The sequence below is a fragment of the Macaca thibetana genome, chromosome 11 (genome assembly GCF_024542745.1).
Source record: "Macaca thibetana thibetana isolate TM-01 chromosome 11, ASM2454274v1, whole genome shotgun sequence".
Classification (NCBI taxonomy): Eukaryota; Metazoa; Chordata; class Mammalia; order Primates; family Cercopithecidae; genus Macaca; species Macaca thibetana.
In genome coordinates, this window is record NC_065588.1 from 44,122,581 (window position 1) to 44,149,764 (window position 27,184).

General features: G+C 49.7%; 2 protein-coding genes across 4 annotated transcripts in view; one reads left to right on the forward strand and one right to left on the reverse strand.

The window, feature by feature from the left end:
- TMEM106C (transmembrane protein 106C) overlaps positions 1-27,184 on the forward strand; it is a 259,203-nt gene that overhangs the window by 126,677 nt on the left and 105,342 nt on the right. The window lies entirely within an intron of this gene.
- The window catches only part of VDR (vitamin D receptor), a 105,649-nt gene continuing 79,294 nt past the window's right edge, over positions 830-27,184 (reverse strand). For all 3 annotated transcript variants that reach the window (XM_050746923.1, XM_050746921.1, XM_050746922.1), the window contains 7 exons: positions 26,076-26,206; positions 18,248-18,432; positions 17,875-17,992; positions 15,039-15,210; positions 5,998-6,149; positions 5,681-5,797; positions 830-4,341 (listed from right to left, as the gene is read on the reverse strand). In XM_050746923.1, the coding sequence (XP_050602880.1) occupies positions 4,082-4,341; positions 5,681-5,797; positions 5,998-6,149; positions 15,039-15,210; positions 17,875-17,992; positions 18,248-18,432; positions 26,076-26,206 (1,135 nt within the window). In that variant the 3' untranslated portion in view covers positions 830-4,081. The remainder of the gene's footprint in view (positions 4,342-5,680; positions 5,798-5,997; positions 6,150-15,038; positions 15,211-17,874; positions 17,993-18,247; positions 18,433-26,075; positions 26,207-27,184) is intronic.

A 27,184-nucleotide genomic window follows, 5' to 3' on the forward strand; every position in this document is an offset into this window, starting at 1 on the left:
ATTTCTCCAGCCAGAGACACGCCCATTTACGCAGCTGTTGATTTCCTTTCTCTTAAGTCCCTTCATGTTTCACAAAATAACCCTCAAGTTCTAACCCCGATTCCCCTAAGTTCATCTCATCCCACTGAAACACATTTTAGCCTTTGGTTTGAAATATTTTCAGATATTTCTGAAAAATTAGAGTGAATCACATCCCCAGGCCAACTTATCCTAAATCAATATATTGGCTGGCATGATTTCCTTATTTTCAGATCTCAATGCTGTGTCCTTGGTTGGTTATTCTTGTTTACTGTGCTTAGCAACGCTACCCTTCATCATAAATCCCACTTCCTTGGGAAGCAGAGTGGAGTGCATCGGCGTAAGTTGGGCCCCTTAAGAGTCCTGTTTCTGCACAGCAGTCATTTGTAATCCTCCAGGTCACTGGCACAGCTGCCATCTCTAATGGCAGACACAGTTTTGCCAATAGCTGCTTGGTTTTCATTTTTGAGGGTCTCACGGAGGTGTCACATATGGACTGCACACTTCCTGGGAGTAGAGCACAGTTTGATCCAGCACCTCTAACTTCCCCAGCTCAGGGCCTGCCTTAGGAATGGGAACCTCTTTTATCTCCTCTCTAGGAGAGAGCTAGCAAGACCATCAGTAACCGGTCAGGTCCCCCAACTCAGTAGGAAGCAGGACAATGTAGCAGTTAATTTGTGGCTTCTGAAGCTAGCTGATGAAGGTTCAAATCCCATCCCTTGCTAGTGTGGCATTGCTCAAGCTATCCCTTCTGTCGAATGGGGGTAATAATGATTCATCTCCCTTAGGGTCCTTATAAGGATAAACCAAATTGGTTTGCATAAAGCATTTATTTACAGCAGTACTTGCAACAAAGTAAGTGCTATATAAGTATGAGCCATTTTTATTACCATAAGCAAAGCTTTCTACATTGGTTGACTTGACAAACTGCAGGGCAAACTTTTTTCTCTTTGGAAATCATTCAGCAGGCACTGTTTACATCCTTTCACTGCCATATCTCTAGCTTTCACCAAATCTGCCACACATTCCTGCCTTCTCTGTTGGCCTCACTTCGATTCTCCTACATGCTTCCAGTTAGCCAGCTAGAGGATTTTCCTGTCTCTGGGAATCTTGTGGAAAATCTTGCATTTTGGTGCACACCCTTCTTCAGTTATAATGATATACCTTAAAAGTTTTACATTTACAAATGTCTATTTTCACACTTTCATTCTAAAATAGAATCGATGATGACCTTTTCTCCCAGTTCAGCCCCATGAAAACTCATTTTTCCGTCTTTTCTTTTCCTCCCAGCTCCTAGACTTCCTTTGGAGGAGTGGCCTAGGTGGTGGGGCCCAGGGCTGAGTAACTGATACTCCCAGGAGTTCCCTGGAGAAGACAGGGCCAGAGGGAGAGCTGGGAAGGTGGTGACATTACAAAGACAAATGCATGTTACAGATGAGGCAACAGCATTATACAAGGCTGAGGCGGAGACCCCAGCAGGCCTGGGCCACGTTGTGGTGGGGCAGGGTCTGATTCACGATGAGGCAGAGGTGAGTCTCCTTCCTTCTCCTTCTGATGGGTTGGTGGAGTTACAAGCCATGGAAGGAAGGAAGGGGTCCCAGATCCAGACTTGCTCTGTCTGAAATCCAGGGCTTCTCCCAGGGACTGGGTCAGCCACCTGGGGAATGGGAATGGGGGTCTGAGCTCAAACATGGTGGGGTCTGAGCTCAAACATAGTGTAGTGAACAGGACACCAGACCATGACTCCAAAGTCTGGTCCTGTCCTAGTCCACTCTTTTTTTTTTTTTTTTTTTTAAAGACAGAATTTCACTCTTATTGCCTAGAGCTAGAGAACAACGGCAGGATCTTGGCTTACTGCAAGCTCCACCTCCTGGGTTCAATTCTCCTGCCTCAGCCTCCCGAGTAGCTGGGATTAAAGGCATGTGCCACCACGCCCAGCTTGTTTTTTTTTTTTTTTTTTTTTTTTTTTTGTATTTTTAATAGAGACAGGGTTTCTCCATGTTGGTCAGGCTGCTCTCGAACTCGAGACCCCAGGTGATCCTCCCGCCTCAGCCTCCCAAAGTGCTGGGATTACAGGCGTGAGCCACTGCGCCCGGTCTGTCCTGGCCCGCTTCTAACTAGTTATATACGCTTGGGTGAGTCACGCCCTCCTCTGTCAGTTTTCCTTAATGAGGGGATTGACTCATTTAGCAACTTTCAAGTGTTTTATCCTACTGAAGAGCAAGCTGGACCAATACGTTCCGCAGCTAAAATCAAACAAGAGTCTCTCCCTAGACCCTTGTAGAATAACAACAGCAACAATAATTAATGTACAGAAGTTTCACAATGTAAGTTCTCCCCCCATAAATATCTCCAAATCAGTGGTACCTGCTCCCCTCTAATACAAATGGAGTCTGAGTCTGAAAACAACTCATATCTAATACATTTACAGATTAAGAGATACACATGCTATTCTGCAGTAAGGAACGCGGCTTTCAGATGGTTTTCCACCTGAAGAATTCTGAGAGACATGGGGCCAGGTGGACACCGACGCTCTTGCAGTGTGAAGTCTGACTCCTCCCTGCGTTTTCAGGGAACAACGGATACAGGTGGAAGGACACAGCTTCCGGGAGCTGGGCGGTCACGTTCCCACTGACTTTAACATTTCTGGAGACACAGCAAATACGGTCGCATTCCCCAAACTCAACCACTGATCTGAAGCAGCCTCCGTGATCCACCTCGAAGAACGCCTTTCCGTACTGGTCCCGCACACCTACAGCTCACTCTCACAAGGACCCCACCCTGGAGTAAACGGACAGACGGTTCCCACCGGCGGGGCTGGGCCGGCTGCAGAGGAGAGCATGCACTTGAAGTATCACTCCGCCCCTGCCTCACAGGCTCCTTTTGACTTTTGGGTGGTGGAGTGAGAATAGAAGGGACGCTACTCTACATCATGGAACCCCCAAACGCTTTCTCTGACTAGCCACCCGAGGCTGCCCCGCTCTCCCTTCCCACACCCTGGGGTGCGGGAGCGCTAGCTCTTAGCCCCGTGGGTGAACAGCGACCTTGGAACCACACCGAGGCGGCAGGGAGATCATGACGCAGCCGCTGGGGTCTGAAAGTTCTTCTCCTCCATCCCACCCTGCCAGGTGGAGAAGACGCGGCTCACTGCTGCTTCAGACTGGAAGTGGGGAGGGGGTGGGGGGAGCAGGCTCTGGGTTACCCTCGGTGATCCGAGGAGGACAGGGAGGGCTGGCTCTCCTGGGCAGGAGGTAAGGCACTGGCAGGGGGAGGACGAGGACGGCAGGTGCTATTCTGCAAATTGGGGACAATTCAGTCCTGCTACATGGATCCGTGAAAGGAGGGCTTCCACCTCAACCAACCCCTTAGATCCAGGGTGAGAAACTGTGGGCTTGGTGACAGGGATAGCTATGGCCACCATCCACTATTCTTCTGTGAGGCTGTTTTTGTCTGTTTTCCTCCTTAGGTCTCTCAGCAGGTGGGTTCGTGCCTGGTGCTCCAGTGATGGGAAGAAAACCCACCTCACCACAGCTACTGCCCGTGAGAATATAACCAGGGCAATGGAATGTCGGTGGGCACTGAAGCGGGTGGGTTGGGAGCTGTGGGCCGATTATCATGAGTAAGCAGGAGAGGGAGACCCCACTAGGCTCGGGACATGGGGGGCCTGCAGTAGGGGGAGGTGCAGGTGTCTCTGTCCCTGAGGAATGGATGCATTTCCCCTGCCTGTTCCCTCAACACCAGTCAGCAGCCACTTATGCAGTAGTGGGGGCGTCTCTGGGCAAGGCCCTGCCTCCAGCCTCTGCCCTCTGCCCCCACTTGAGTTTCTTTGTCAAACAAACAGCAACTCCTCATGGCTGAGGTCTCAAGGGACCGGGGAAAGGCCTGCAGGAGAGGGGTTAGGTTGAACAGGAGAGAGAATGGGCTGGGTGGACAGGGGAGGTGGCAGAGGAGAGGCGGAACCCCAGACAGGGTGAGGAGGGCTGCTGAGTAGCTGCCAGCCCCGGGCCCGGCACGTGGCCCTGGAGGAGCAGCCCCACCCAGGCACCGCCTTGGGCTGTCCTAGTCAGGAGATCTCATTGCCAAACACTTCGAGCACGAGGGGCGTGAGCTTCATGCTGCATTCAGGCTGGAAGGAGAGGCAGCGGTACTGCTTGGAGTGCTCCTCATTGAGGCTGCGCAAGTCGGCCAGCTTCTGGATCATCTTGGCATAGAGCAGGTGGCTGCCCGGGGGCGGGTGGCGGCAACGGATGTAGGTCTGCAAAGTGTTGGACAGGCGGTCCTGGATGGCCTCGATCAGCGCGGCGTCCTGCACCCCGGGACGATCTGTGGACAGGGTGGTAGAGGAGAAGGCACAAGAGCTCTGAGCTGGGCCCCTCACTGCTCAATCCCCCCACCTCCCACCCACACAGACACTCAATGGCAGCACCCCCTAGGCCACCCCTCTATGACTGCTGACTGGTGATACCACTGCATGGCCCCAAAGCCCTCCAGTGACTTCTCCTTGTATTTAGGATCCAGTCCCAGGTCCTTCCATGGGCCCACCTGGGCCTGTCTCTGCCTGGCCTTGCTCTCTGTCCATGCTCCGTCCATCCCTCAGCGTTCTGATGCGCCGTGCTCTCTGGTCACCAGCCTTCACATCTGTGTTCCCACTGCTTGGAACTCTGTTCTGCTATCTTTGCCAGACTCTTACTGATCCTTCGGGGAACAGCTTAAAAGGTCTTCCTCCAAAAGACTCCTGGCAACACTCTACCTCCGTGACCCAGACCATGTCAGCCTACCTCCTTCTACCATTCTCTAGTGTCACTTACTTTATTTTTAAAACTCTTGCCATGTTAGGAATTAGTTGTTAAATAGCATTTGTTTAATGTTTCCATCTAAGCTTCATGGGAAAGGAGCCTGTGTCCTGTTTGCTGTTGAACCCCAGTACCTAGCATAGTGCCTGGCACCCAATAGGTGCTCAGTAAATTGTTGCTAAGTGGATGAATGAATGAGTGAAGGCTGGCTGGGCAGGTGTAGGGGAGCCCACCTCCATTCCTTGAGCCTCCAGTCCAGGAAAGCATCCCTGGGCAGAGGCCACTAGCTTGTCCCCTGAACACAGCACTGGCTGAGGCAGGGCCATCCCTCTTTGGACCTCATCACCAACATCATGTCCCCAAGGTGACAATAACTTCCTCTTCTGCCTTTTCCCCCTCTTCTCACCTCTAACCAGCAGAAGAGGTCAAGGGTCACAGCACACTGCCTCCAAAATCAATCAGGTAAACTGTATAGGCAGAACTATCTCTCAGGCTCCAGGGTTTTGTACCCTGCCCACGAGAAACCTCAAATAACAGGAATGTTGAGCCCAGTTCACACAAGAGCGGAGCCTGAGTATTGGGAACGCGCAGGGCCGTCTGTGGCTCGAGGAACCCTGCTTATCTAGTTTCTCAGAATCCCCCCTACGAATCGCCTGCAAACTCTGTAAGGCAGAGCCAAGGGCGGTGAGGGGCACCTCAGCATCCACACACCACTGGGGCTCTGCAAATCAGCAAAGTAGGCATTTCCCTCTCTGCCTCTCCTTTTGCTACATCTCCCTTCAGGTTGCCCAGCTGGCCCTCAGCAGGTCTTCGTCCTTCACGCTCCCTGCTCCCCAGGTCCCCAAGCTCCTCCCAGCCTGGCCCCATACCTGGGGAGACGATGCAGATGGCCATGAGCAGAACATGCTCCTCCTCATGCAAGTTCAGCTTCTTCAGTCCCACCTGGAACTTGATGAGGGGCTCAATCAGCTCCAGGTTGTGTCCAGCTGTGAGAGACAATGGCCAGGTACTGTGGGCAGAGCTGAGGAGCCGCCCACCCACCTCCAACCCCATGGGTCGGACCCTCACCCTTCTCTCCCTGTTGGTGCGTAACTCCCTCCCATGTGTCTGATTGGAGCCCAAACCCCAGGAGGGGTAGACACAGACTCTGGGCGCTGGAAAAGGTGGAGGTGGAGTCCAGGCATACCTTTGGTCACGTCACTGACGCGGTACTTGTAGTCCTGGTTGCCACAGGTCCAGGACATGTCGTCCATGGTGAAGGATTCATTGGAGCGTAACATGATGACCTCAATGGCACTTGACTTCAGCAGCACGATCTGGTCCTCAGAGGTGAGGTCTCTGCAGGGGAAGGAGGAAAGGAGGTCAGGTTACCAGTCAAGGCCTTCCAGACACACAAATCAGTTTAGCATTTTGACAGGTATACACCTGCTGGGCGCCAACATGTGCCCTGGGTCTTTCATCGAGGAGCTTGCAGCCTGGCTGGAAGGGACAAGAGTGTTCCTTGAAAGAGAACAGTTCAACACTGTGATCATGTGCCAAGGCCGGAAGTGAAGTAGCTCAGTTACTAAGACAAGGAAAACCCAGAGGCCAAGCAGCCAGAGCTGTGAGGCACAGGAAGACGGAGCCCAGGGAAGCTCCCAGCATTGAGGCATGAATACGGCGGTCTGCAAAAGGTAGGACCACAGTATCTTCAAAAGCACCCAAGTTTTCTCCTCCTCTCCCTCCTCCTGTCCTCCAGTCCTTCTCAGTAGTAAATTCAGCCAGCTTTGTCTCCAGGATGTCTCTCGAGCTGCTGATCTTATTTCCACTCCTACCAGGAGTGCTCTGGTTCAGAGCTCCAGCGTGTTTTCCAATAGCCTCTTACGGGAATCTCAGACTTGTGTCTCCCCAGTCTGTCATTCATCTTTCTTACCACTGCTGCAGGTCAATGTCCTCTTGTGCTCAGAAATCCTCACTGACTCTCAACACCCTAGGTTCAGGCCCATACTCCCTAACTTGGCTCCAACCTCTCATTCCAACTCCCTTTCCCATGGTAAACTCCACCAACCTTCCATTCTAGCGGCATCATGCCACTCCACATTCAGATGCTGTGTGTTCTCACTGTGCCTTTTTTGTTTTTCTTGAGACAGGATCTCACTCTGTTGCTGAGGTTAGAGTACGGTGTTTGATAATAGCATGTTATAGCCTCAAACTCCTGGGCTCAAGTGAGTCTCCCATCTCAGCCTTCCAAATAGCTAAGACGACAAGCATGCACCACCACGCTCAGCTAATTTTCTTTTATTATTATTTTTAGAGACAGTGTCCTGTTCTGTCACACAAGCTGGAGTGCAACAGAATGATTATGGCTCACTGCAGCCTCAAACTCCTGGGCTCGAGCAATCCTCCTGCCTCAGCCTTTTAAGTAGCTGGGACTACAGGTGCATACCACCACACCTAGCTAATTTTTAATTTTTTTTTTTTGTAGAGATGGTGTCTCACTATGTGGCCCAGGCTGGTCTCAAACTCCTGGCCTCATGTGATCCTCTCATTATGACCTCCCAAAGCACTGGGGTTACAGGTGTGAGCCACTGTACCCAGTCATCACCACGCCTTTGAGCATACTACAGCTCCAGCCAGGAATACCTTTCTAATGCTCCATTTTGTTTTTCTGGTCCTGAATCCACTGTGTTTTCCCTTGGAGCCCCGCACCCTCTGACTCTTCAGCACAGTTAGGGCCATGTCTTTGTGACGCATTGAACACTGCTGGTGCTCTTATTTTGCCCTTCTCCTCCAGTTCTGCTCTTTACATGCTTGTTTTCTACTTTTTTTTTTTTTTTTTTTTTTTAAAGACAGAGTCTTGCTCTGTTGCCCAGGCCGGAGTGCAGTGGTGCAGTCTTGGCTCACTGCACCCTCCACCTCGCAGGTTCAAGCAGTTGTCCTACCTCAGCCTCCTGAGTAGCTGGGATTACAGGCACCCACCACCATGCCTAGCCAATTTTTGTATTTTTAGTAGAGACAGGGTTTCGCCATGTTAGTCAGGCTGGTCTCAAACTCCTGACCTCAGATGATCTGCCCACCTCAGTCTCCCAAAGTGCTGGGATTATGGCGTGAGCCACTGCACCCAGCCACTTGTTTTCTACTCTTATTTGTAAGTTACTTGGGGGCCAGCACCTCCTCTTAATCACCTTACTGCTGCCCACACAATGATCATTGAGCCCTCAGCACAACAAGAGGATTAATAGAGATGCGTTGATGAGTTGAGAGGCCAATGACTAGTTCCACTATTCTGAGTCATGATTGGGCTTGTCTGAACAACGGCGAGGAAAAGGCAGGGCTCACAAATCAACTTGCTTCTGGCTTTTACTCTCTTTCTCTTCCTGACTGTCTGCTTCCTTCTGGATATCCTGTAGATAGGCTGTCATCCCCTTGATGGCTGCATGTTTGTATATAAAGTCAGGAAGCCGATATTGACTGATGAGAGTGTTGTATCAATGGGTGATAGATGGTGGGGAATGAGAAGGCTTGCATGATCAGGATGGCCAGCAAAGGATCTATATTGAAAAAAATCACAAAGTGCTAGAGTTGGAGGGCCCCTCTTAGGAGCTCTTAGAGGTGGCTCCTACATAACCACTGTAGGACTCTCCTAGGGTCAGGGAGCTCAGGGCCTCTGGACACAGCCATGGAGTTGTTAGCGCCGAGATTAATGGCCTCTTCTATTGAGCTACAACCCACGTGATGGTACACTCATTTGTGGTTTACAGTTTTGTACTCAAGAAACCCAGAACCAGACTTCTTCACTAGCCATGGGACTTCCTTCGAACCATAGCTAATGGAGTTTTTTAAAAAGGAAAACTACTGTGTCCTCCTTCAGATAGTCTAATGACACAATGTCTAAACATCTCACCATCCTTGTCACTTTTCTCTAGATACTCAATCCACATTTAAAAAACAAAAATGAACACCATCCCCATTTTTGATTTGACTCATTATACAAGTAAAACATACTCATTATCAAATCTTTGGAAAATACATAAAAATGTAAAAACAAATTAAAATTGCTCATAACCACACTTTACATTTCGGTGTATTTTCTTCCTGTCTTTTTTTTCTTATTTTTGTTTTTATTTATTTTAATTTTTTTTTTTTTTTTTTGAGATAGAGTCTTGCTCTGTCCCCCAGGCTGGAGTGCAGTGGCGCAATCTCGGCTCACTGCAACCTCTGCCTCCTGGGTTCAGGCAATTCTCCTGTCTCAGCCTGCGGAGGAGCTGGGACTACAGGCATGAGCCACCACACCCGGCTAATTTTGGTATTTTTAGTAGAGATGGAGTTTCACCATGTTGGCCAGGCTGGTCTTGAACTCCTGACCTCAAGTGATCTGCCCGCCTCGGCCTCCCAAAGTTCTGGGATTATAGCTGTGAGCCGCCGTGGCTGGCACCTTCCTATCTTTTTTCTATGCAAATATATATATATATATATCCACACATATACATAGAGAGAGGGAGTATATCTTTAATATACTGGAGCTTATACTAATTCTTTATCCTACTTCCTATATCACTCAAAATTCTTTAGCCCAGTTCTTAGAAGGTTGCATACTGTTACATCATAACAGTATACTCTAAGTTATTGAGCCAGTCTTCCATTTATCTATTTTTGAACATTTTGATTGCTTCCAATTTTTGCTATCATAGGTAATTCTGGGAGGAATATCTTTATACATAGGCTTTTGTTCAATGCCCCACTCAAACAGATGGCCAGCAGTGAACACACCTTCCACGGGTGCAGACCAGAGACTTCAGTGGGATCACTGCTTTTGTGATCCAGACATCCTGCTGCTAGGAACAGAAGCCCAAAACGACCCCAAATGACTGCCCACAGCCTGGAAATACAGGGCCTTTCTATATACAGCTCACAGCCAGGACCAGGGATGGTGGCGGGGTGGGAGTAGAGGTGGAGTTACGGGGGAAGCCACAAGAGAGCTTGTTCCACGATGATAGACACCAACACAGCTCCGTTCCCCCTCCCTCACCTGTGTGACATTTACACCCTCCTCCGTCTTCACGCCTGCAGCCACTTCTGGGCACCCGAGATGTGACTGGAATTGTGTTGCTGTTTCATCTTTCCCACCCCCACAGGCAGAGCTCGGCCCCTCCCCTCCCGCATTCCCACGGTTCCTCCAGCAGGCTTCTAGCAGGGCTCTTATCTCCTTGCAGCAATTGTTTACATGTCTATCTCTTTCATCAGACACCAAATCCCTGGATGCCAGGGACTGTCTTCTCAACAACTTTTGTCCCTCACAGTTTATGTAAGAAAGCTATTTGTTGGATGGATGAAGAAATGAATGTGGAGAAAGGGCACAGCACGAAGGAAGCGTGATAACCCCCAGGGCTCTTCCCTGGGTATGGAATGGCAATGAAGGTGAAGGCGTTTAGCAGAAGAGGGCAGGGCTGCAGCTGATGTGGCCTGGTCTCTTGTGCACTTTACTTGGCAGTGAAGCCTGGGGGGTCCTAAGTCCTGGGATCTAAGGCTGCTCTTGGCCATTTAGATGCTGCTGCTGATGCCACCTCCTCCGTGCATTTCATTTGCAGTGCCAGCAGGGAGGGAGATTTGTGGGGTGAGACTGAGAGACTAAGGGAGGAGAAGTGGGAGGAGAGAGCAGGCAAGGCCACACTGTAGCGCAGTTCACACCCAGAGCAGCCCATCCAGCCCCACCCCACGTTAGTCTCATGCCCACATTGGAGACTCATCCTGTGCCCCCACACACCCACACAGAAGTCTCATCCTGGCTTCCCCACACCCTCCGCCCCTGCCTACAGGCAGCAAGATCAAAGCCACCAGGGACGCAGCCACTGTTCTTCTATGTCTTGGAACAACAGAACCCCTAAGTGTGGAAAGCAGCAGAACCAGAGAGCTGCTGGGCTGGCCCACGCTGGGCCCAGTTGGAGCCTGGTTTTGGGCTCCAGTCCAGGCTCAGCATCACCTCTGTCCAGCCACAGAGAGTGTCCATACCAGTGTCCCTGCAAGCTCTCTTAGCAAGGCCTGCTCCATTTTCATTGGCATACCTTCTGATCTGGGACTTCTCAAGTCATGCTGAAGACAGAGAAGCCAACCCTAGCATGTTCAGGATCAGTTTAACCCATTTTGCATCAATGGCTGGGCAGCTCCTGTACCTGCCCATATGCACCTCACTTTAGCCATGAGTTGCAAGGACAGACTAGGGGACAGAGGGGAACATGATGAAAGGAAGAGGGCACACTTCAATTTAACCTCGTGAAGAGAAACTGAGAGTAGTACTATTTGTGTCAGGGTCCATGTGGGAGGGCAAGGGATAGGGGACTTGAGCATGGGAGAAAAGTGGAGGCTGGGGTTCCTTAGTGAAGGGGGCAGCATTGGAGTAACTGATTCAATGAGTAACTTTCTTTTTAGGACAGCTTTCCTGTGTGTGCAATCTCAGCCTCCATTGGAATCACTGAACCTCAGTATCTGGAAAGGGTCATGAGGGCCCTCTGTCCTACTCCCCACTAGAGCAGCGAAAGATGAAGCCTGTGTAGATGAGTACTGCTGCCTGACATGAGGATGGAAGCCGAGTGCTTCCGTGTTTTTTCCCTAGCCGTTTACACAAAACAAGACTTTGGTATATGTGGAGTTTGCAAACAGTAACGTGAAGCGTGGAGGAGGGAGTTGGAACTTGTGCTCTATGGAATGTGTTGTCAGTTCCAAGGAAAGGCTCTGAGGGTAAACCCTGTGCTCAGAGCAATGCCTGACTCACATGAGATCTGTCGCTTGCTCCTGCCTGCGTGCCTGCCTGCCAGAGGGGCCCTCGCTCCTGTCGCTACAACCAAAATGTGCAATGCAGTAGAAGTGTCTCAGCACTGTCTGCCAGTTTTCTTTTCTTCGCCATTTTCACATTAATTCCAGAGGAAGAGCATTGAAAAATTTCTGGTATTTGGATTGGTGAGAGGCATAAAATAACACAGAGCCAGTTTTCTCAGGGCAGAAACGAACTGGAAAGTTCTGGGTTTAACTCTGTGAATGACCATCATCTCACTGGCAAGGCAGTAATTTAGGCAATAACTGATGGCTTTTCTACACAGCTAAGAGGTTCACAAACGGATATATGGCACCTCATATCTGCTTCCATCCAGAGCCAGCAATGTTAACTCACTTTCCAGCTCCCCGTATTCCAGCACTGAATCTGAGCATTAGTATCTAGGAAGCATTTTGCTCCTTCTACCGGAAATACAGCTATTGCTGCTATTTAAAATGATAATAACATTGCTTAAGATCGATTTACTTATCTTTTTTTTTTTTTTTTTTGAGACGGAGTCTCGCGCTGTTGCCCGGGCTGGAGTGCAGTGGCCGGATCTCAGCTCACTGCAAGCTCCGCCTCCCGGGTTTAAGCCATTCTCCTGCCTCAGCCTCCCGAGTAACTGGGATTGCAGGCGCCCGCCAACTCACCCGGCTAGTTTTTTGTATTTTTTTTTAGTAGAGACGGGGTTTCACCGTGTTTGCCAGGATGGTCTCGATCTCCTGACCTCGTGATCCACCCGTCTCGGTCTCCCAAAGTGCTGGGATTACAGGCTTGAGCCACCGCGCCCGGCCCGATTTACTTATCTTTCTCAACCATATTGTTTATGTATTTTATGGCAATATGCCAAATGAACTTTTGGGAAGAATTAAGGTACAAACATACATAAATATAGCAACCTCCCAACACATCTACTAAATGTGTCAGTACTCTATTGTTTTAAGAATATTGGGCCGGGCACGGTGGCTCAAGCCTGTAATCCCAGCACTTTGGGAGGCCGAGACGGGTGGATCACGAGGTCAGGAGATCGAGACCATCCTGGCTAACACGGTGAAACCCCGTCTCTACTAAAAAATACAAAAAACTAGCTGGGCGAGGTGGCGGGCGCCTGTAGTCCCAGCTACTCGGGAGGCTGAGGCAGGAGAATGGCTTGAACCCGGGAGGCGGAGCTTGCAGTGAGCAGAGAGTCGGCCACTGCACTCCAGCCCGGTCAACAGAGCAAGACTCCGTCTCAAAAAAAAAAAAAGAATATTGGCTGGGCGTGGTGGTTCACGCCTGTAATCCCAGGACTTTGGGAAGCTGAGGCCAGCAGATCACTTGAGGTCAGGAGTTCGAGACCAGCCTGGACAACATGGTAAAACCCCGTCTCTACTACTAAAAATACAAAACTAGCCGGGCGTGGTGGTGCGTGCCTGTAATTTCAGCTACTTGGGAGGCTAAGGCAGGAGAATTGCTTGAACCCGGGAGGTAGAGGTTGCAGTGAGTTGAGACTGTGTCATTGTACTCTGGCCTGGGCAACAAGAGGGAAAGTCTTGTCTCAAAATAAAATACAAAAAATTAGCCTGGCATGGTGGCACACTCCTGTAGTTCCAGCTACTTGGGAGGCTGAGGCAGGAGAATTGCTTGAACCCAGAAGGTGGAGGTTGCAGTGAGATCGCACCATTGCACTCCAGCCTGGGTGACAAGAGCAAAACTCTGTCTCAAACAAGAAAAGGAAAAAAAAGAATATTAACACTGTATGAGCATTTAAATATAAGTATTATATACACTGTTAGTGTTACAACAATAAAACATGGGAATAAATGAATGAAATTTATATGAGTGAATTGATAAAGGAGGATCCCTTCTCCAGTAGAACTCCTTATACTTACCTATTTTGGCAAAAAATGTTTCAGTATGGTTAGGAAATGGTCTTTATTTTTTTCTTTTCTGAGACGGGATCTTGCTCTGTTGCCCAGGCTGGAGTGCAGTGGTACAATCATGGCTAACTGCAGCCTTGACCTCCTGGGCTCAAGTGATCCTCCTGCCTCAGCCTCCCTAGTAGGTGGGACTACAGGCATGTGCCACCACACCCAGCTAATTTATAAATTTTTTTTTTTTTTTTTTGTAGAGAAGAAGTCTCACTATGTTGCTCAAGCTGGTCTGGAATTCCTGGGCTGAACTCCTACCTCAGCCTCTCAAAGTGTTGGGATTATAGGCATGTGCCACCACGCCTGGCCAGGAAATGGTCTTTAAATGGTCTTCATTTTGGTGAAGGATGCCGGGGTCATATATGCCAGGACACCTGTCTTTCTCCAGGATTCCCAGACTGTTTCACAAGTCTACATGGCCAACCCTTCTCCTCTCTATCACTTCATTCTACTCTCAGAGTTGGGGTGTGGAGGAATCATGTCGTTGAATTTAAAGAGATAATATGAGGATGCCAGTCAAGCCAGCTGGAGTAACACAACAGTGAGCTGGGAGTTCTAGGCCTGGCTCTGATGTGCTGGCTCCAACACCAGGAAGGGATCCTGGCTGGCCATTGGACCTTTCTGGGCTTCCACACCATCATCCAGAAAGTGAGGGGATGGACTAGCTCTCCAGTGCTGGCCTGCAGAGTAATGCAGGATAGGCTGCACTTCATAATACAGATTTCTGGTCCTACGCCAGAGGTTCTGATTTAGCGGGTCTAGGGTAGGGCCTGAATCTCTATTTTAAAAAAGCAATGGAGGCTGGGTGTGGTGGCTCATGCCTGTAATCCCAGCACTTTGGGATGCTGAGGCGGGTGGATCATTTGAGGTCAGGAGTTTGAGACCAGCCTGGCCAACATGGCGAAACTCCGTCTCTACTAAAATAAAAAAATTAGGGCAGGGTGTGATGGCTCACGCCTATAATCCCAGCACTTTGGGAGGCCGATGCGGGTAGATCATGAGGTCAGGTGATCGAGAACAGCCTGGCCAACATGGTGAAACCCCATCTCTACTGAAAATACAAAAATTAGCCGGGCATGGTGGCATGCACCTGTAATCCCAGCTACTTAGGAGGCTGAGGCAGGAGAATCGCTTGAACCTGGGAGGCGGAGGTTGCAGTGAGCCGAGATAGCGCCACTGCACTCCAGCCTGGGTGTCAGAGCGAGACTCCATCTGGAAAAATAAAAATACATACATACATACATACATACATACATACATACATACATACATTAGCTGGGCATGGTTGTGGATACCTGTAATCTCAGCTACTTGGGAGGTTGAGGCAGGAGAATCGCTTGAATCTGGGAGGCAGAGGTTGCAGTGAGCCAAGATGGCGCCACTGCACTCCAGCCTGGGTGACAGAGTGAGACTCCATTTAAAAAAATAAAAAATAAAAAAAAGGAGTGGTGCATGGGTGATCTCCAGCCCTTCTTATAGCTCAGTCTAGGACTCTGACTCTGTTCCCTAGATACTGCAGAAGTTTCTTACCTGAATCCTGGGATCATCTTAGCAAAGCCAATGACCTTCTGGATGCTGTAACTGACCAGGTCAGCCAGGTGGGGCAGCATGGAAAGCTGGGACAGCTCTAGAGTCAGAGAAGGGTCATCTGGATCTTCTTCACTCAGATCCAGGTTGGAGAAGCTGGACGAGTCCATCATGTCTGGGGGAGATGAGGGAAGAGAAGGAGCTATTTAAGGGTACTTGGACCAGGACCACTCCTGCCAGCCCCTGCAAAGACCTGGTGTGCCCTGGCAGGAGAGCCAGCTGGGAATCCCGCAGTGATTCCAGAGGTCACCCTTCAGCCCAGGCTTCCCTCTGGGACTCTCTCTGCCTCTTTCAGCAGCGTGAGACAGTAAAAGCAAGGAGCCAGAGACACTCAGAGCAATGAGACTTCCTCAAGCAGACCATGTGCTGTTCCTACGGATCTCAATCAGAAATGAATTTGGGACCCATCAACCCATGGAAAAAAAATGTTCAACCTTGCTAATGATCAAAGAACTGCAATGTAGAACATCTACACTTTTCACCTATAAACCAGAAACAAAAATGTTTAAATACTGATGCCAGTATTTATAAAGATGTAGGAAATAGGCAATGCCTATGAGGGCTGGGGTGCTAAAGGAGATGCACATTACTGCAGGTAATCTAGAAAGCTATTTGACATTAGTGAAACAATTGTGTGTACTCTTTGACCAGTAATCCCACTTCCCGGAATTCACTGTAAGGGAAAATTTCAGATAAGTGTAAATATTTAGCTATAAGTATACTGTTGTCTTACTAAAACACTGGGAAATAATCCAGATATCCAATGGTAGGGGATTTAGGTACATTATTGTATTCCAAAATACTGTGCAGCCTTTAAAAATTATGTTCTGGATGCATACTAAATTGTAAGGAAAAACAATGCAATATTAAAAAAACAAGTCATCAGATTGTATACAGCAAAATTTCTTTTCTGAATGTACATATGTGTTTTTAAAAAAAGAGGCAAGAGATATATTACAGTGCTAACAGTGATTATCTTTGGGTAGCAGGATTAAAGTATATATATATATAATTTAGTTTATGTTTTCCAAATGTCTAAGATGAACATGTATTACTTTTGTATAATAATTTTTTAAAAAAATAAAAAGGTTAACTTGTTTGAATTTTTAAATAAATATATGCTATACTGAACACACCACTTGTGGGGAGGGCGGTTTAAGCACCTTGAATCAGTGAACTTACAAGAGGGTATCAAAAAACTCCTAAATAGGCAGGGCGCAGTGGCTCATGCCTGTAATCCCAATACTTTGTGAGGCCAAGGCAGGCAGATCATCTGAGGTCAGGAGTTCGAAACCAGCCTGGCAAACATGGTGAAACCCCATTTCTACTAAAAATACAAAAATTAGCCAGGTGTGGTGGTGGGCGCCTGTAATCCCAGCTACTCTGGAGGCTGAGGCAGGAAAATGGCTTGAACCGGGGAGGCAGAGACTGTGCCACTGCACTCCAGCCTGGGTGACAGAGTGAGATTCTGTCTCAAAACAAAACAAAACACAAGCAAAAACAAAAAACAACAACAAAAAGCCTCCTAAGTAGTATAGAATTACTATTGAAAGCTGAAATACAGAACAACATATGGATTAAACAGACTGGCCTTAATTGATATAAATAAATATGCTATCAACTGAAAAGAGCAGGAAGGTGAGTACAGAAAAGTGACAAGTGGGAGGGATTCCTACGAGGTGAGGGGCTGGGAGGGTCAGCTGATCATGCAGGGAGCAAGTGTCCTAACTAGTATCTCTGTCCAGGGGCACTGGGACCCTTTCCATCTATTCTGGATCTGGGCAGAGATTCATCACTGAGTATGGAATTGCCTTATCTAAGGTTCTAATTGCCTGGAGGGGAAAGTTTTTTCCCATCCCTGCCCTCCTGCAGACCCCAAGCAGAGGACAGCAGGGTCAGGTTAGGGGTAGAGGGAGGAAGGACAAGAGCAGGGGGCAGATGAGGCAGGGTGATGAAGAGGAAGGAAGAAAAAGGCCATAAGAAGGAAAGCATGGGCGGGGCGCGGTGGCTCACGCCTGTAATCCCAGCGCTTTGGGAGGCCAAGGGGGCAGATCACAATGTCAGGAGATGGAGACCAGCCTGGCCAACATGGTGAAACCCCATCTCTACTAAAAATACAAAAATTAGCCAGGTGTGGCGGTACGTGCCTATAGTCCCAGCAACTCAGGAGGCTGAGGCAGGAGAATCGCTTGAACCCAGGAGGCAAAGGTTGCAGTGAGCCGAGATGGTGCCACTGCACTTCAGTCTAGGCGACAGAGCAAGACTCCATCTCAAAAAAAAAAAAAAAAAAGGAAGGAAGGAAAGCATGATGCCTCCCAGACTCTCAGTTGAGCTGGAGGGGACAGGTCCTCCAGGGCCAGAGTGGTCCCCAGAGCTCAGGTGGAAGGTGGGCCGCAATGGGACCAACACATTCTCCTTCCCACTCCAAATTTCACCTTCTGAAGGGCCCAGGATTAAAATATCACTTAAAGGAAGCAGGTCACCTCCAGGGAGGGGGCCATGGGCTGAAGCCTGGCTTAGAGGAAAAAGCATGGGCCCGGGAGCCCGATGCTGCACAGCTGGAATCCCAGCTTGGCCTCTTCCCCAGTGTGGGCCTTTGGGCAAGTCACCCCCTTCTGTAACAGACGGGCTGTTTTGAGGACACTGCATGGCACACAGTATGTATGTAAGTTTCCATTAGGGAGCCTTCCACCTCCTTCCATCCAGCAGCCCCAGGGCAGGTGGGGTGGACTCCTCACCCCCGCTCCCTTACTCCATGGAGGACTGAAGTCCTGCTTACCTGGAGAGGCGATATAGTGATCTGAGCAGCAGGAGGAGTCCCCAGAGAAGCTGGGAGTGTGGCTCGAGTTGGGCCTGGAAGGATGGCTCCCTCCACCATCATTCACACGAACTGGAGGCTGGAAGGGAAAGATGGGGTCTCAGACCCACATTTTGGGGTCACTTTCCTACCTTGGCCCTGATCTCTGATAGGAATGGCTTTGAGGAAGGTCTATGGAAAGGCGAAGCCTCTCAGTGCCAGCAGTCAGAGCAGCCTCCGTCCCTACCCCAGTTCTGTTCAGGATGTCCCCTGCCCTCTGTCCCTACTCCCTGGGCCCTGGTTCCACTAGTGCTTCTCCTCTGGACCGATTCATCCTCCCAGCAGGCAGACATACCCGGAACTGGCAGAAGTCGGAGTAGGTGGGGTCGTAGGTCTTATGGTGGGCGTCCAGCAGGATGGCAATGATGCGCTGCTGCTCCTCAGACAGCTTGGGCCGCAGACTGTCCTTCAAGGCCTCCTCCTCCTTCCGCTTCAGGATCATCTCCCGCTTCCTCTGCACCTCCTCATCTGTCAGGATGACTGTGGGGTGGGAAGGGGAGTCAGGAGGGCCAGCCAGCAGCTCCTCCAGAAAACCTTCCTCCTGTGGTTGTGGGTAAAGGTCCAAGATAGGAGGGGCTTTAACACTCGGGGCTCCCTCGGGGGTCCTCCTGCCACAGGGACTCCCACTCCACTGTGTGAAGAAAAATTGGGTTTGCTATGGTGGAAAGGAAGGTACACGCAAGAAGAAGAAAAAGACGATTTGAGAGGCGGGATGGTCTGGGCTTTAGGGAGTCGGGGGTTCTCAAGAATGAGTCGTGGGACCTTGGGCAAACTCTCTGGGCTTTTGTTCTCTTGTTTGTAAAATGAGAGATTTGGACCATATAAGCTCTTCCAAGGTTACTTTCTTGTACCTTCCTCCATAAAGTGTGTGTGTGTGTCTGTGTGTGTGTGTGTGTGTGTGTGTGTGTTCACATGCAGGTGGGAGAAGTAATAACACCTGCCTCAAAGGATCAACTGATTTGAGAACTGGATGCATGCCCGGCCCAGAGCAGATGCTCACGAAATGTTAGTTCTCATCTCTCCCCTATCCTGATGTTCCATGAACCTGAAGGAGACATCAGAGTGGAGAAAGGATGCCAGAGCTCTCACAGCGCTGGAAGTGAGATGTGGAGAGGACCCTCTGTGTGGCTATCTCCACATCCAAGTTTCCAGACATGGGACTGTGGAATATAGAAAGACTAGGCCTCTTTGGTTCTCTGCAAAACCACTCCTCCTCCAGCCTGTACAGCCTTGACATTTCTGTCCATGGAAATTTTCAAGTCCTCTTGAAGGCCCCAAAGGGTGAGGCCTTGCAGCTCTAATCTTGGAAGTTCTTTACAGCCACTAATCAGGGTGTTGGGCTGTAGAGAGCTCCAACACCACCTGCAGGCTTGTGCCTGCCTCCCTGTGCTGGGGTAGCTGTGGGGGTTGGGGGGATGCTGGGAGCAGAGGTGCCTGGCACAGCGGCTGGGCAAACAGACCTCCTGGTTGTGGCTTGCTGAGTGCTGATGGCAGGAGTGGGCACCGGGGCCCTTGGCCTGTAGCTACTTGCTCGGTGCTGGTGCTGCCAGGGCATCTGCCCACAGAACTGGGGAGTTTCACAAGAGCAGGGAAAGGAACCAGAAGCCCAGGGTGGGTGAGTTCCAGGCTTCGAGAAAGGTCCATTGGCCCAGGCCCTCAGGTAGGGGGAGGGCGAGATAAGTTGGTGGGGAGGGAGGAAGAGCCTATGCTGGGTGGGAGTGGACAGCCAGTGCCACAGGCATGGCAGGAAAGCGAGTGTTACTGCAAGAGATGATGCTTCCCTCTATGGGGAGCCTGGGAGTAGACCACGCCCAGGTGACTGACTCACCTGCCCTAACAGCTGCCAACTCTCCTCCCATAGTGGGTGTCTGCACAGACCCTACCAGGTCAGGCAGGGTGGGAGAGGAAGGGGCAGGAAGCATCCAGGGAAGGCAATGGGGCTAAGCCCTCACTTGGGGAGCCCAAGATTAGGTGTCTTGTCTTTCCTGCTCACCTGGGGACCAGAGGAGTTAGGGAGGCCTGTTTCTGCCAGCCACACCATGGTGTCTACAGGCATGTAGCTCAGCCTGACTGGACTTTGCTAACTTTCCAGTGATTCTGTGAGGCCATTCTCCTGCCCAGATACTTTTCCCGGCCCCTATTGCTGACCACGTCCAAACTGAAGTTGGCTTCTTACTAACTTTCCTACTTCATGTCTTAGTGCTTCTGGACACAGCCTCTGTTCTGGGCACACTGGCATTGCTGCTGACCTGGGAACATGGCCTGCTCATACTTGCCCCTGCATTTCCAGTTGTGCTGGGTGCCTGTCCAGCTGGGTCTCCTCTCCCCAATACCTGTATGAGTTCTATAGTTCTTCAGTGCCTACATCATAGCCATCTTTTTCTGTGAAGCATTTTTTGATTGCCCTGAACTGCACCGAGCCTCGTTTTCTTCTGCTGAGCTTCATTTCCTATGCCTGTGACATATTTAGTCTTTCCCACACACATTGACACCCAATTATCTTCTGCTCTGTAAGACTCATGGTTAGCACAGGTTTTAATTCATTACCTATGGAGGGAGCCCAAGAAGTTCAAGGTCTCTTTCTCTAGATTACAAGTTACTTAAGGGCAGGGTCCATGTCTTACAATTCTTTCCTTCCTTCCTTCCTTCCTTCCTTCCTTCCTTCCTTTCCTCTTTCCTTCCCTCCCTCCCTCCTTTCTCTTCCTTCCTTCCTTCCTTCCTTCCTTCCTTCCTTTCTTTCTTCCTTCCTTTCTTTCTTTCTTTCTTTCTTTCTTTCTTTCTTTCTTTCTTTCTTTCTTTCTTTCTTTCTTTCTTTCTCTCTCTTCCTTCCTTCCTTCCTTCCTTTCCTCTTTCCTTCCCTCCCTCCCTCCTTTCTCTTTCCTTCCCTCCTTCCTTCCTTCCTTCCTTCCTTCCTTCCTTCCTTCCTTTTCTTTCTTTCTTTCTTTCTTTCTTTCTTTCTTTCTTTCTTTCTTTCTTTCTTTCTTTCTTTCTTTCTTCTCTCTCTCTCTCTCTCTCTCTTCCTTCCTTCCTTTCTTCCTTTCTTCCTTTCACAGAGTCTTGCTCTATTACCCAGGCTGGAGTACAGTGGCACCATCTTGGCTCACTGCAACCTCCACCCCCTGGAGTTCTAAGCTATTCTCCTGCCTCAGGCTCCAGGGTACCTGTGTTTATAGGCACACGACACCACGTCCGGCTGATTTTTTTGTATTTTTAGTAGAGACGGGGTTTCACCATGTTGGCCAGGCTGGTCTCGAACTCCTGACCTCAAGTGATCCGCTCGCCTTGGCCTCCCAAAGTGCTGAGATTACAGGCGCGAACTACCACTCCTGGCCTTTGTTTTATAATTCTTATATTTTCCCCATAAAGGCTAGACCGGATGGGCTACCTGGCTGTGGTGTCTGCTCAATAGTCTGGCACCAAACATCAAATGCATCCACACAGATTACACTAACTGTGTGCAAATCATTTTCCTGGCTCAGGAAAGGCTAGTGAGTACTCCAGTGCTGCTTGTCTCTTGCAATGTAGGGAATGGCACCTGGCACACCAGAGAGCTGAGCAAAGCTGACCTCTTTTATTGAAACAATTGTTATGGAAAGATTTTCAAGACAGAAAACCTTGTAACGGAACACTTTTAACGTCATATAACCTTTCCCTGATGATTCAGAGGTATCATTCTGAATAATTACTGAACATTGCAGGACAAGGTTACGGCCTCGGAGTTGTCGGAGGCTGTATGCCCCGCGTTGCACGGCTCGGCGTGCTGGGCTTTGGAGTTCTTGGGCTACTTTTCTTGCTTCCAGTGTCCACCTCTCTGTTAAGCTATGCGTTGTCTCTTCTTATTGGTGTCTGCCTCCGGGAGTGTGCCTTTCTACCCCTTAAGACTTACTTTTGATCTCTTGGGAGCTAGAAGTTCTGGTGATCAAGTTTGATGTAATAAAAGGAAAATATTCTTAATGCTGGATAGCACATATAGACTTTTTCTATCTATGAGGCACTATTCTAAGAGCTTTTTGTATATTAACTCATATATTTAGTCCTCATGACAACCCTTTAAGGCAGGTGCTATTGTTACTCCCATTTAGCAGATGAGGGAGCTGAGGCCCAGAGAGGCTTTCTACCTTTCTCAAAGTCACACAGCTAACAGTGGTGAAACTGGTATTTAGACCTGGGCAGTCTGGTTCTGGAGTGGAAGGTCATAACCACTAGCCTCTACTGTGTCTGATTACATCTGGCTATAAGCGGACCTTGGCTTTCAGCCCTGGAGTTTTGACACACATTGTGTTCCAATCCATCTGAAGAGTGAGAAAATAAAATTAAATCACAAAGCTTGTAAATTACCTACTTTAAAGAGACAAAGAGAGTTCAAGTTTAACCCTATAACATGATTCCTCCAAGTCACTTGCATCAAATAGCAACCATCATCTTCTATGCAGGTAGTAGAGGAAGAAATGCTGAGATCCACCAGTTTCAAACAGGCCCAATCCGTAAGCCTTCTGCAAGGCAACATTGCTTGAAGACTGAATAAGTCTAAAGTCTTCCACATATGCAAATGCACTGTGATTTATGAAATAATTTGTTTAAAGAGCTTGTTAATTTCATAGGAAACTTCTTATCATTTTTTCAATGGATTGAACCTAAAATGTCATTACTATCATGTAGGAAGACACTATATAATATATGAAGCCATTGACCTAGAATAAGAGTAAACAGATTCTGAAAGAGTGTTGGACTCCCTGGTGATTAGGTGTCTGAAGAGCATGAGTTTTGGCATATGGACTTTGTAAAACCTACATGGTTGCTCAGAAGCTTTTTTTGACTTCCTTTTAAGCTCCTTGCTCAGCGTGAAATAATTTTGCGCAAGTTATTCCCATGCAAGACGTGTTCTCTCCCTAATGAAGTCAAGATCTGCAACATAAACAATTTGAAAACATTTCGAGATGCCAAGGATGGCCTAAGAACAACCACAGGAAGACGACATAAAATTTTTCCAAATGAATGGCACAGACAGGTTTGGGAGAATCTTACTGATCTATAGACCTGTGGAAGATATACAGAGAGAAAGAAGCATAATGAGGAGCTAATATTAATTTAGTCCACACATTTATTGAGCACTATATGCCAGGTACTTTGCTAACACCAGGGAGAAAAGACATACGTCTGTAAAAACATCAAACAAGTTACCATAATGTGTGGTTCTGTGCAGGATAGGTATAGTATAAGCAAAAAGCAAGAACTCAGGACATTTCTTGGGTTCCCAGGGTTTAAAGTCAACTAAGAACGGAAAAGAGAGAAGATGAGTCTTTGGTGGGACCAAGCTCTCTTCAGTCCATCTCTTAGAGCATGTGAAAGTGCCTGGAAATGCACAATGGAGTGAGCTCCAACCCACTGGGGCCACGAGAGGCTGCCTCGGGTGTGGCCCACAAGCCTGAGCTTTGGAAGCAGACAGACCTAGATTAGAATGAATGCTGATACCATCATCTTAATAGCTCAGAGCCATGATATTTTAATTCCTCTGAGCTTCCTCAGCTATTGAAAAAATAAAAGTATTTACATATTTAGGGAGTATTGTGAGAATTTCAGAAGAAAATGCATGTGCCTGACGTGTTATCTGATGCATAGTAGATGGTCAATACACAGGGTTTCTGTCCTCATCCCTTCCCTTCCTGTGCCTCTTCTATGGAAAGCCCATCTCCCTGCCCCGCCATCAGGAGCCTGGGCTTTTAGCTTCCTTCCTGTGGTTTTACAAATATTGAGACACTCAATTGTCTCTGGGATGCTATGCCTTGGGGACAAAACCCAGCCCAGATAAGAAATGAGCAGCTCTCCCAGGGTTCTGAGGCTGGGGGACTTCCCACTGGCAAGGCCTCCTAAAGCTGGGCTAACCTGAAGCTGGGAATGATGTCTCTTCCTGGACGATCTTCCCTTTGGGAAAGTAAAAAGCACCAGGACATTTCTGTTTTAACTGGATCCCCGCTCCACCAGCCCATCTGGAACTCAGTACCGCTCCCTGCACTGGGATGAGGAGGGTGGTGTGGTAAGAAGCTGCCTTGGGCATTACAGCAGGATGGGGACATAGGACTCCACAGGAGAGAATTAGGCTGGGGTGGGGGTGGCTGACTTAGGGAAGAGCGCTGATTTAGGGATGGGATGGGCATCGCTTCTGGGCTGCTGGGTTCCCACGTGGTAGGGTGCTCCTGGGCAGGGCCCCCTGATTTACTCCAGGCTGGTGCTGCTCTTCACCATGGATGCAGCGCTGTCTATGGGGACCAGGAAGCAGGTAGGAGGGGACGTGAAGTCTGATTCTAATCCCAGCTTGGCTACCAACTTGCTTTCTGATCCCAGTCCTGAGGTCTTTACCTTTCTGAATCTCAGATGATCCTTCTATTCTAAGTCAGTAGGACATCCTCTTCCTCCTGAGGTAGGAGAGGGGCCTCTTGGGCATCAGTGAGCCTGGCCCTGAGGGGAACTCTTGCAGCAGTGCCTTACGAACTGCAGCAGCGGAATCTCGTGCCAGTCTTGGTTAGCTGGAGCTTTAGAAACCAGGCCCTCTGCTTTGCAGAGGCTATCTTCTCTGCGGAGACGGGACTGTGCTGAGCACACCTTGTTGGTGCCCTCCCTAATGCCTCACCCTGAGCAGGGCCCACTGAGAATGTGTGTGAAGCCCCATAAGGCACCCAGGCCTTCAGCCTCCACTTCTTACTCTCTTCAGGATAAACACAGGAGCCAGGGTGTGGCAGGGACTAGGGTAGGAGAGATCAGCGTGCCCAGGCCTGCACCCTGTGGAGGTGCGGAGAAACCACAGCCCTGGAAACACCTTCCAGGGCTGCCAGTGTTGGCTGGGGAGCCACCAGACGAGGAGGGAGGAATCGTGACCCACAGAAGAGGATCCTAGGTCAAGGCCCAAAGAGGAGGCCCAGGGTGAGGGCCTCAGCTCTGCCTCTGTGTCCCAAAAACAGAGACTTTTTCTTCCCATTAAGGGAGAAATTTGCTATCCTCTAAGCCCTGTCCTGTGACTCTTCCTCTGTCCCTGACACATCTTCCTGTTACCTGACCTCTCCCCATCCCCCACCACCCCAAACGGTCCCATAGCCAGGAGGGTCTGCATCTCAGCAACATCCCCACCCCACTCCGACTCCTCAGACCCACAGCCAGGAGGGCCTGGGTTCTGTCCTAGGGCCCGGTGGGGGTCTGGATGCAGACAGCAGACAGGAGTGAGCAAGAGAAGGAGAGCAAGGAATGAGTGTGCAGAGGGCACCCATGCCCAGCTGGCCATGCTCCAGCCCAGAGACGGCCTGGCTGGCCCCTCCCAGCATCTGCTGAATTCAGTGGCTACTCTAGTTACCAAATAACTGTCCTAGAGCTCCGATGCAAAGTTCAAGTGTTGTTTTCAGTGGTGGGTCAGAATATCCATGTAAATATGCCACGTTGATCTTCTCCAACCACAGAGTGGGACAGGAAGTCCTATAGAATCACTCCTCTTTCTCCATCTGGATTCAGAGGGTCGTCCTAGAACCCAGTGCTTCCTCTGGCAGACTCTTTCCTCCTGGTCTCTCCCTGGCACAAGCCCTCAGATCTGTTCAAGGCACCAGAGAGGCTGGGAGGCTGGGGTGGGACAGAACGTGGATGCCAGCTATGCTCTGAATACTAATTCTCCCCATCACTCCTGCCCTTCCCAACCCACAGCAGCCCTCTCTCCCCAAGCCCAGAGAACCTGGGGTTCCTTGAATCTCATTCTTCCCTCTCGGTCCAAGTAACAGGGAGCTATGAAAAAAGAATGGCATCCTGGAGGAAGACCCTGACCCAGGAGTAGAAGGGACTACTCTCCTTCCAGAAGTGTCCTGCCTCTCCTTCCTCTCAGGTCCCACTCTGGAGGGACCCTTCCAGGGCCTCTGACACCAACACACAGATCCTCGAGAGGTGCACAGGGCCACTGAGTGCATCTGACCCTGGACTTCCAGCTGCCCTGTCACCAGCTGCTGGTCCCATGAGGCCCTGGCCCCAGACGCTGGCAGCTACAGAGGAAGGGCCAGGCAGACCCTTCGCCCAAACTTGCAGGAGAATGGCCAAGGCCTTTCCCTGACTCCAGCTCAGGCCCAAACCCCACCCAGCCCCTGGACACTCACACTCCTTCATCATGCCGATGTCCACACAGCGTTTGAGCCGGCAGGCCTGGCAGTGGCGCCGGTTGTCCTTGGTGATGCGGCAGTCCCCGTTGAAAGGGCAGGTGAATAGTGCCTTCCGCTTCATGCTTCGCCTGCCGAGAGAGCACATAGCCTGCCCTGGGTCACTGAACTTCTGGCTCCTCGCCCTGTGACCACGGAGACCTGTCTTCTGGGCCCCCTGGTCTCCATTTCTCCAACAGAGGACATGGGGCCCACCCCAGCTGCCAGCCACTCTTACCTCTAGGTTGGGCACCAAACGATTCTTACCTCTCCTTTCATTGCCTGCCCAGCTCCCATCATGGCTTGTACTTACTTTTCTTCTTTTAATTTTTTTTTTTTTTTTGCGGGAACAGGGTGTTGCTTTGTAGCCCAGGCTGAAGTGCAGTGGCATGATCTCAGCTCACTGCAGTCTAGACCTCCTGGGTTCAAGTAATCCTCCTGCTTCAGCCTCCAGTGTGGCTGGGACTACAGGTGCATACCACCATGCCTGGCTAATTTTTTATTTTTTATAAAGATGGGGTCTCACTATGTTGTCCAGGCTAGTCTGGAACTCCTGGGCTGAAGCAATCCCCTCTCCTAGGCCTCCCACAGTGCTGGGATTACAAGTGTGAGCCACTGTGCCCTGACTCTTCTTTTTTTTTTTGAGATGGAGTCTCACTCTGTCACCCAGGCTGCAGTGTAGTGGCTCACTCAGCTCATTGAAAGCTCCACCTCCCTGGTTCACACCATTCTCCTTCCTCAGCCTCCTGAGTAGCTGGGACTACAGGCACTTGCCACCGCGCCCGGCTAATTTTCTTTTGTATTTTTAGTAGAGATGGGGTTTCACCATGTTAGCCAGGATGGTCTCAATCTCCTAACCTCATGATCCACCCGCCTCGGCCTCCCAAAGTGCTGGGATTACAGGCGTGAGCCACCATGCCGGGTCACACCCCGACTCTTATACTTACTTTTACAGTACTCTGTTCCCCTTCCCATTTAAAAAAATTACACAGGAAATAACGCAAGTGCATTTCCCTAGAAAAAACCTTTTTAAATATTGAAATCTCCAGAGTAGCCAGCATAATAACATT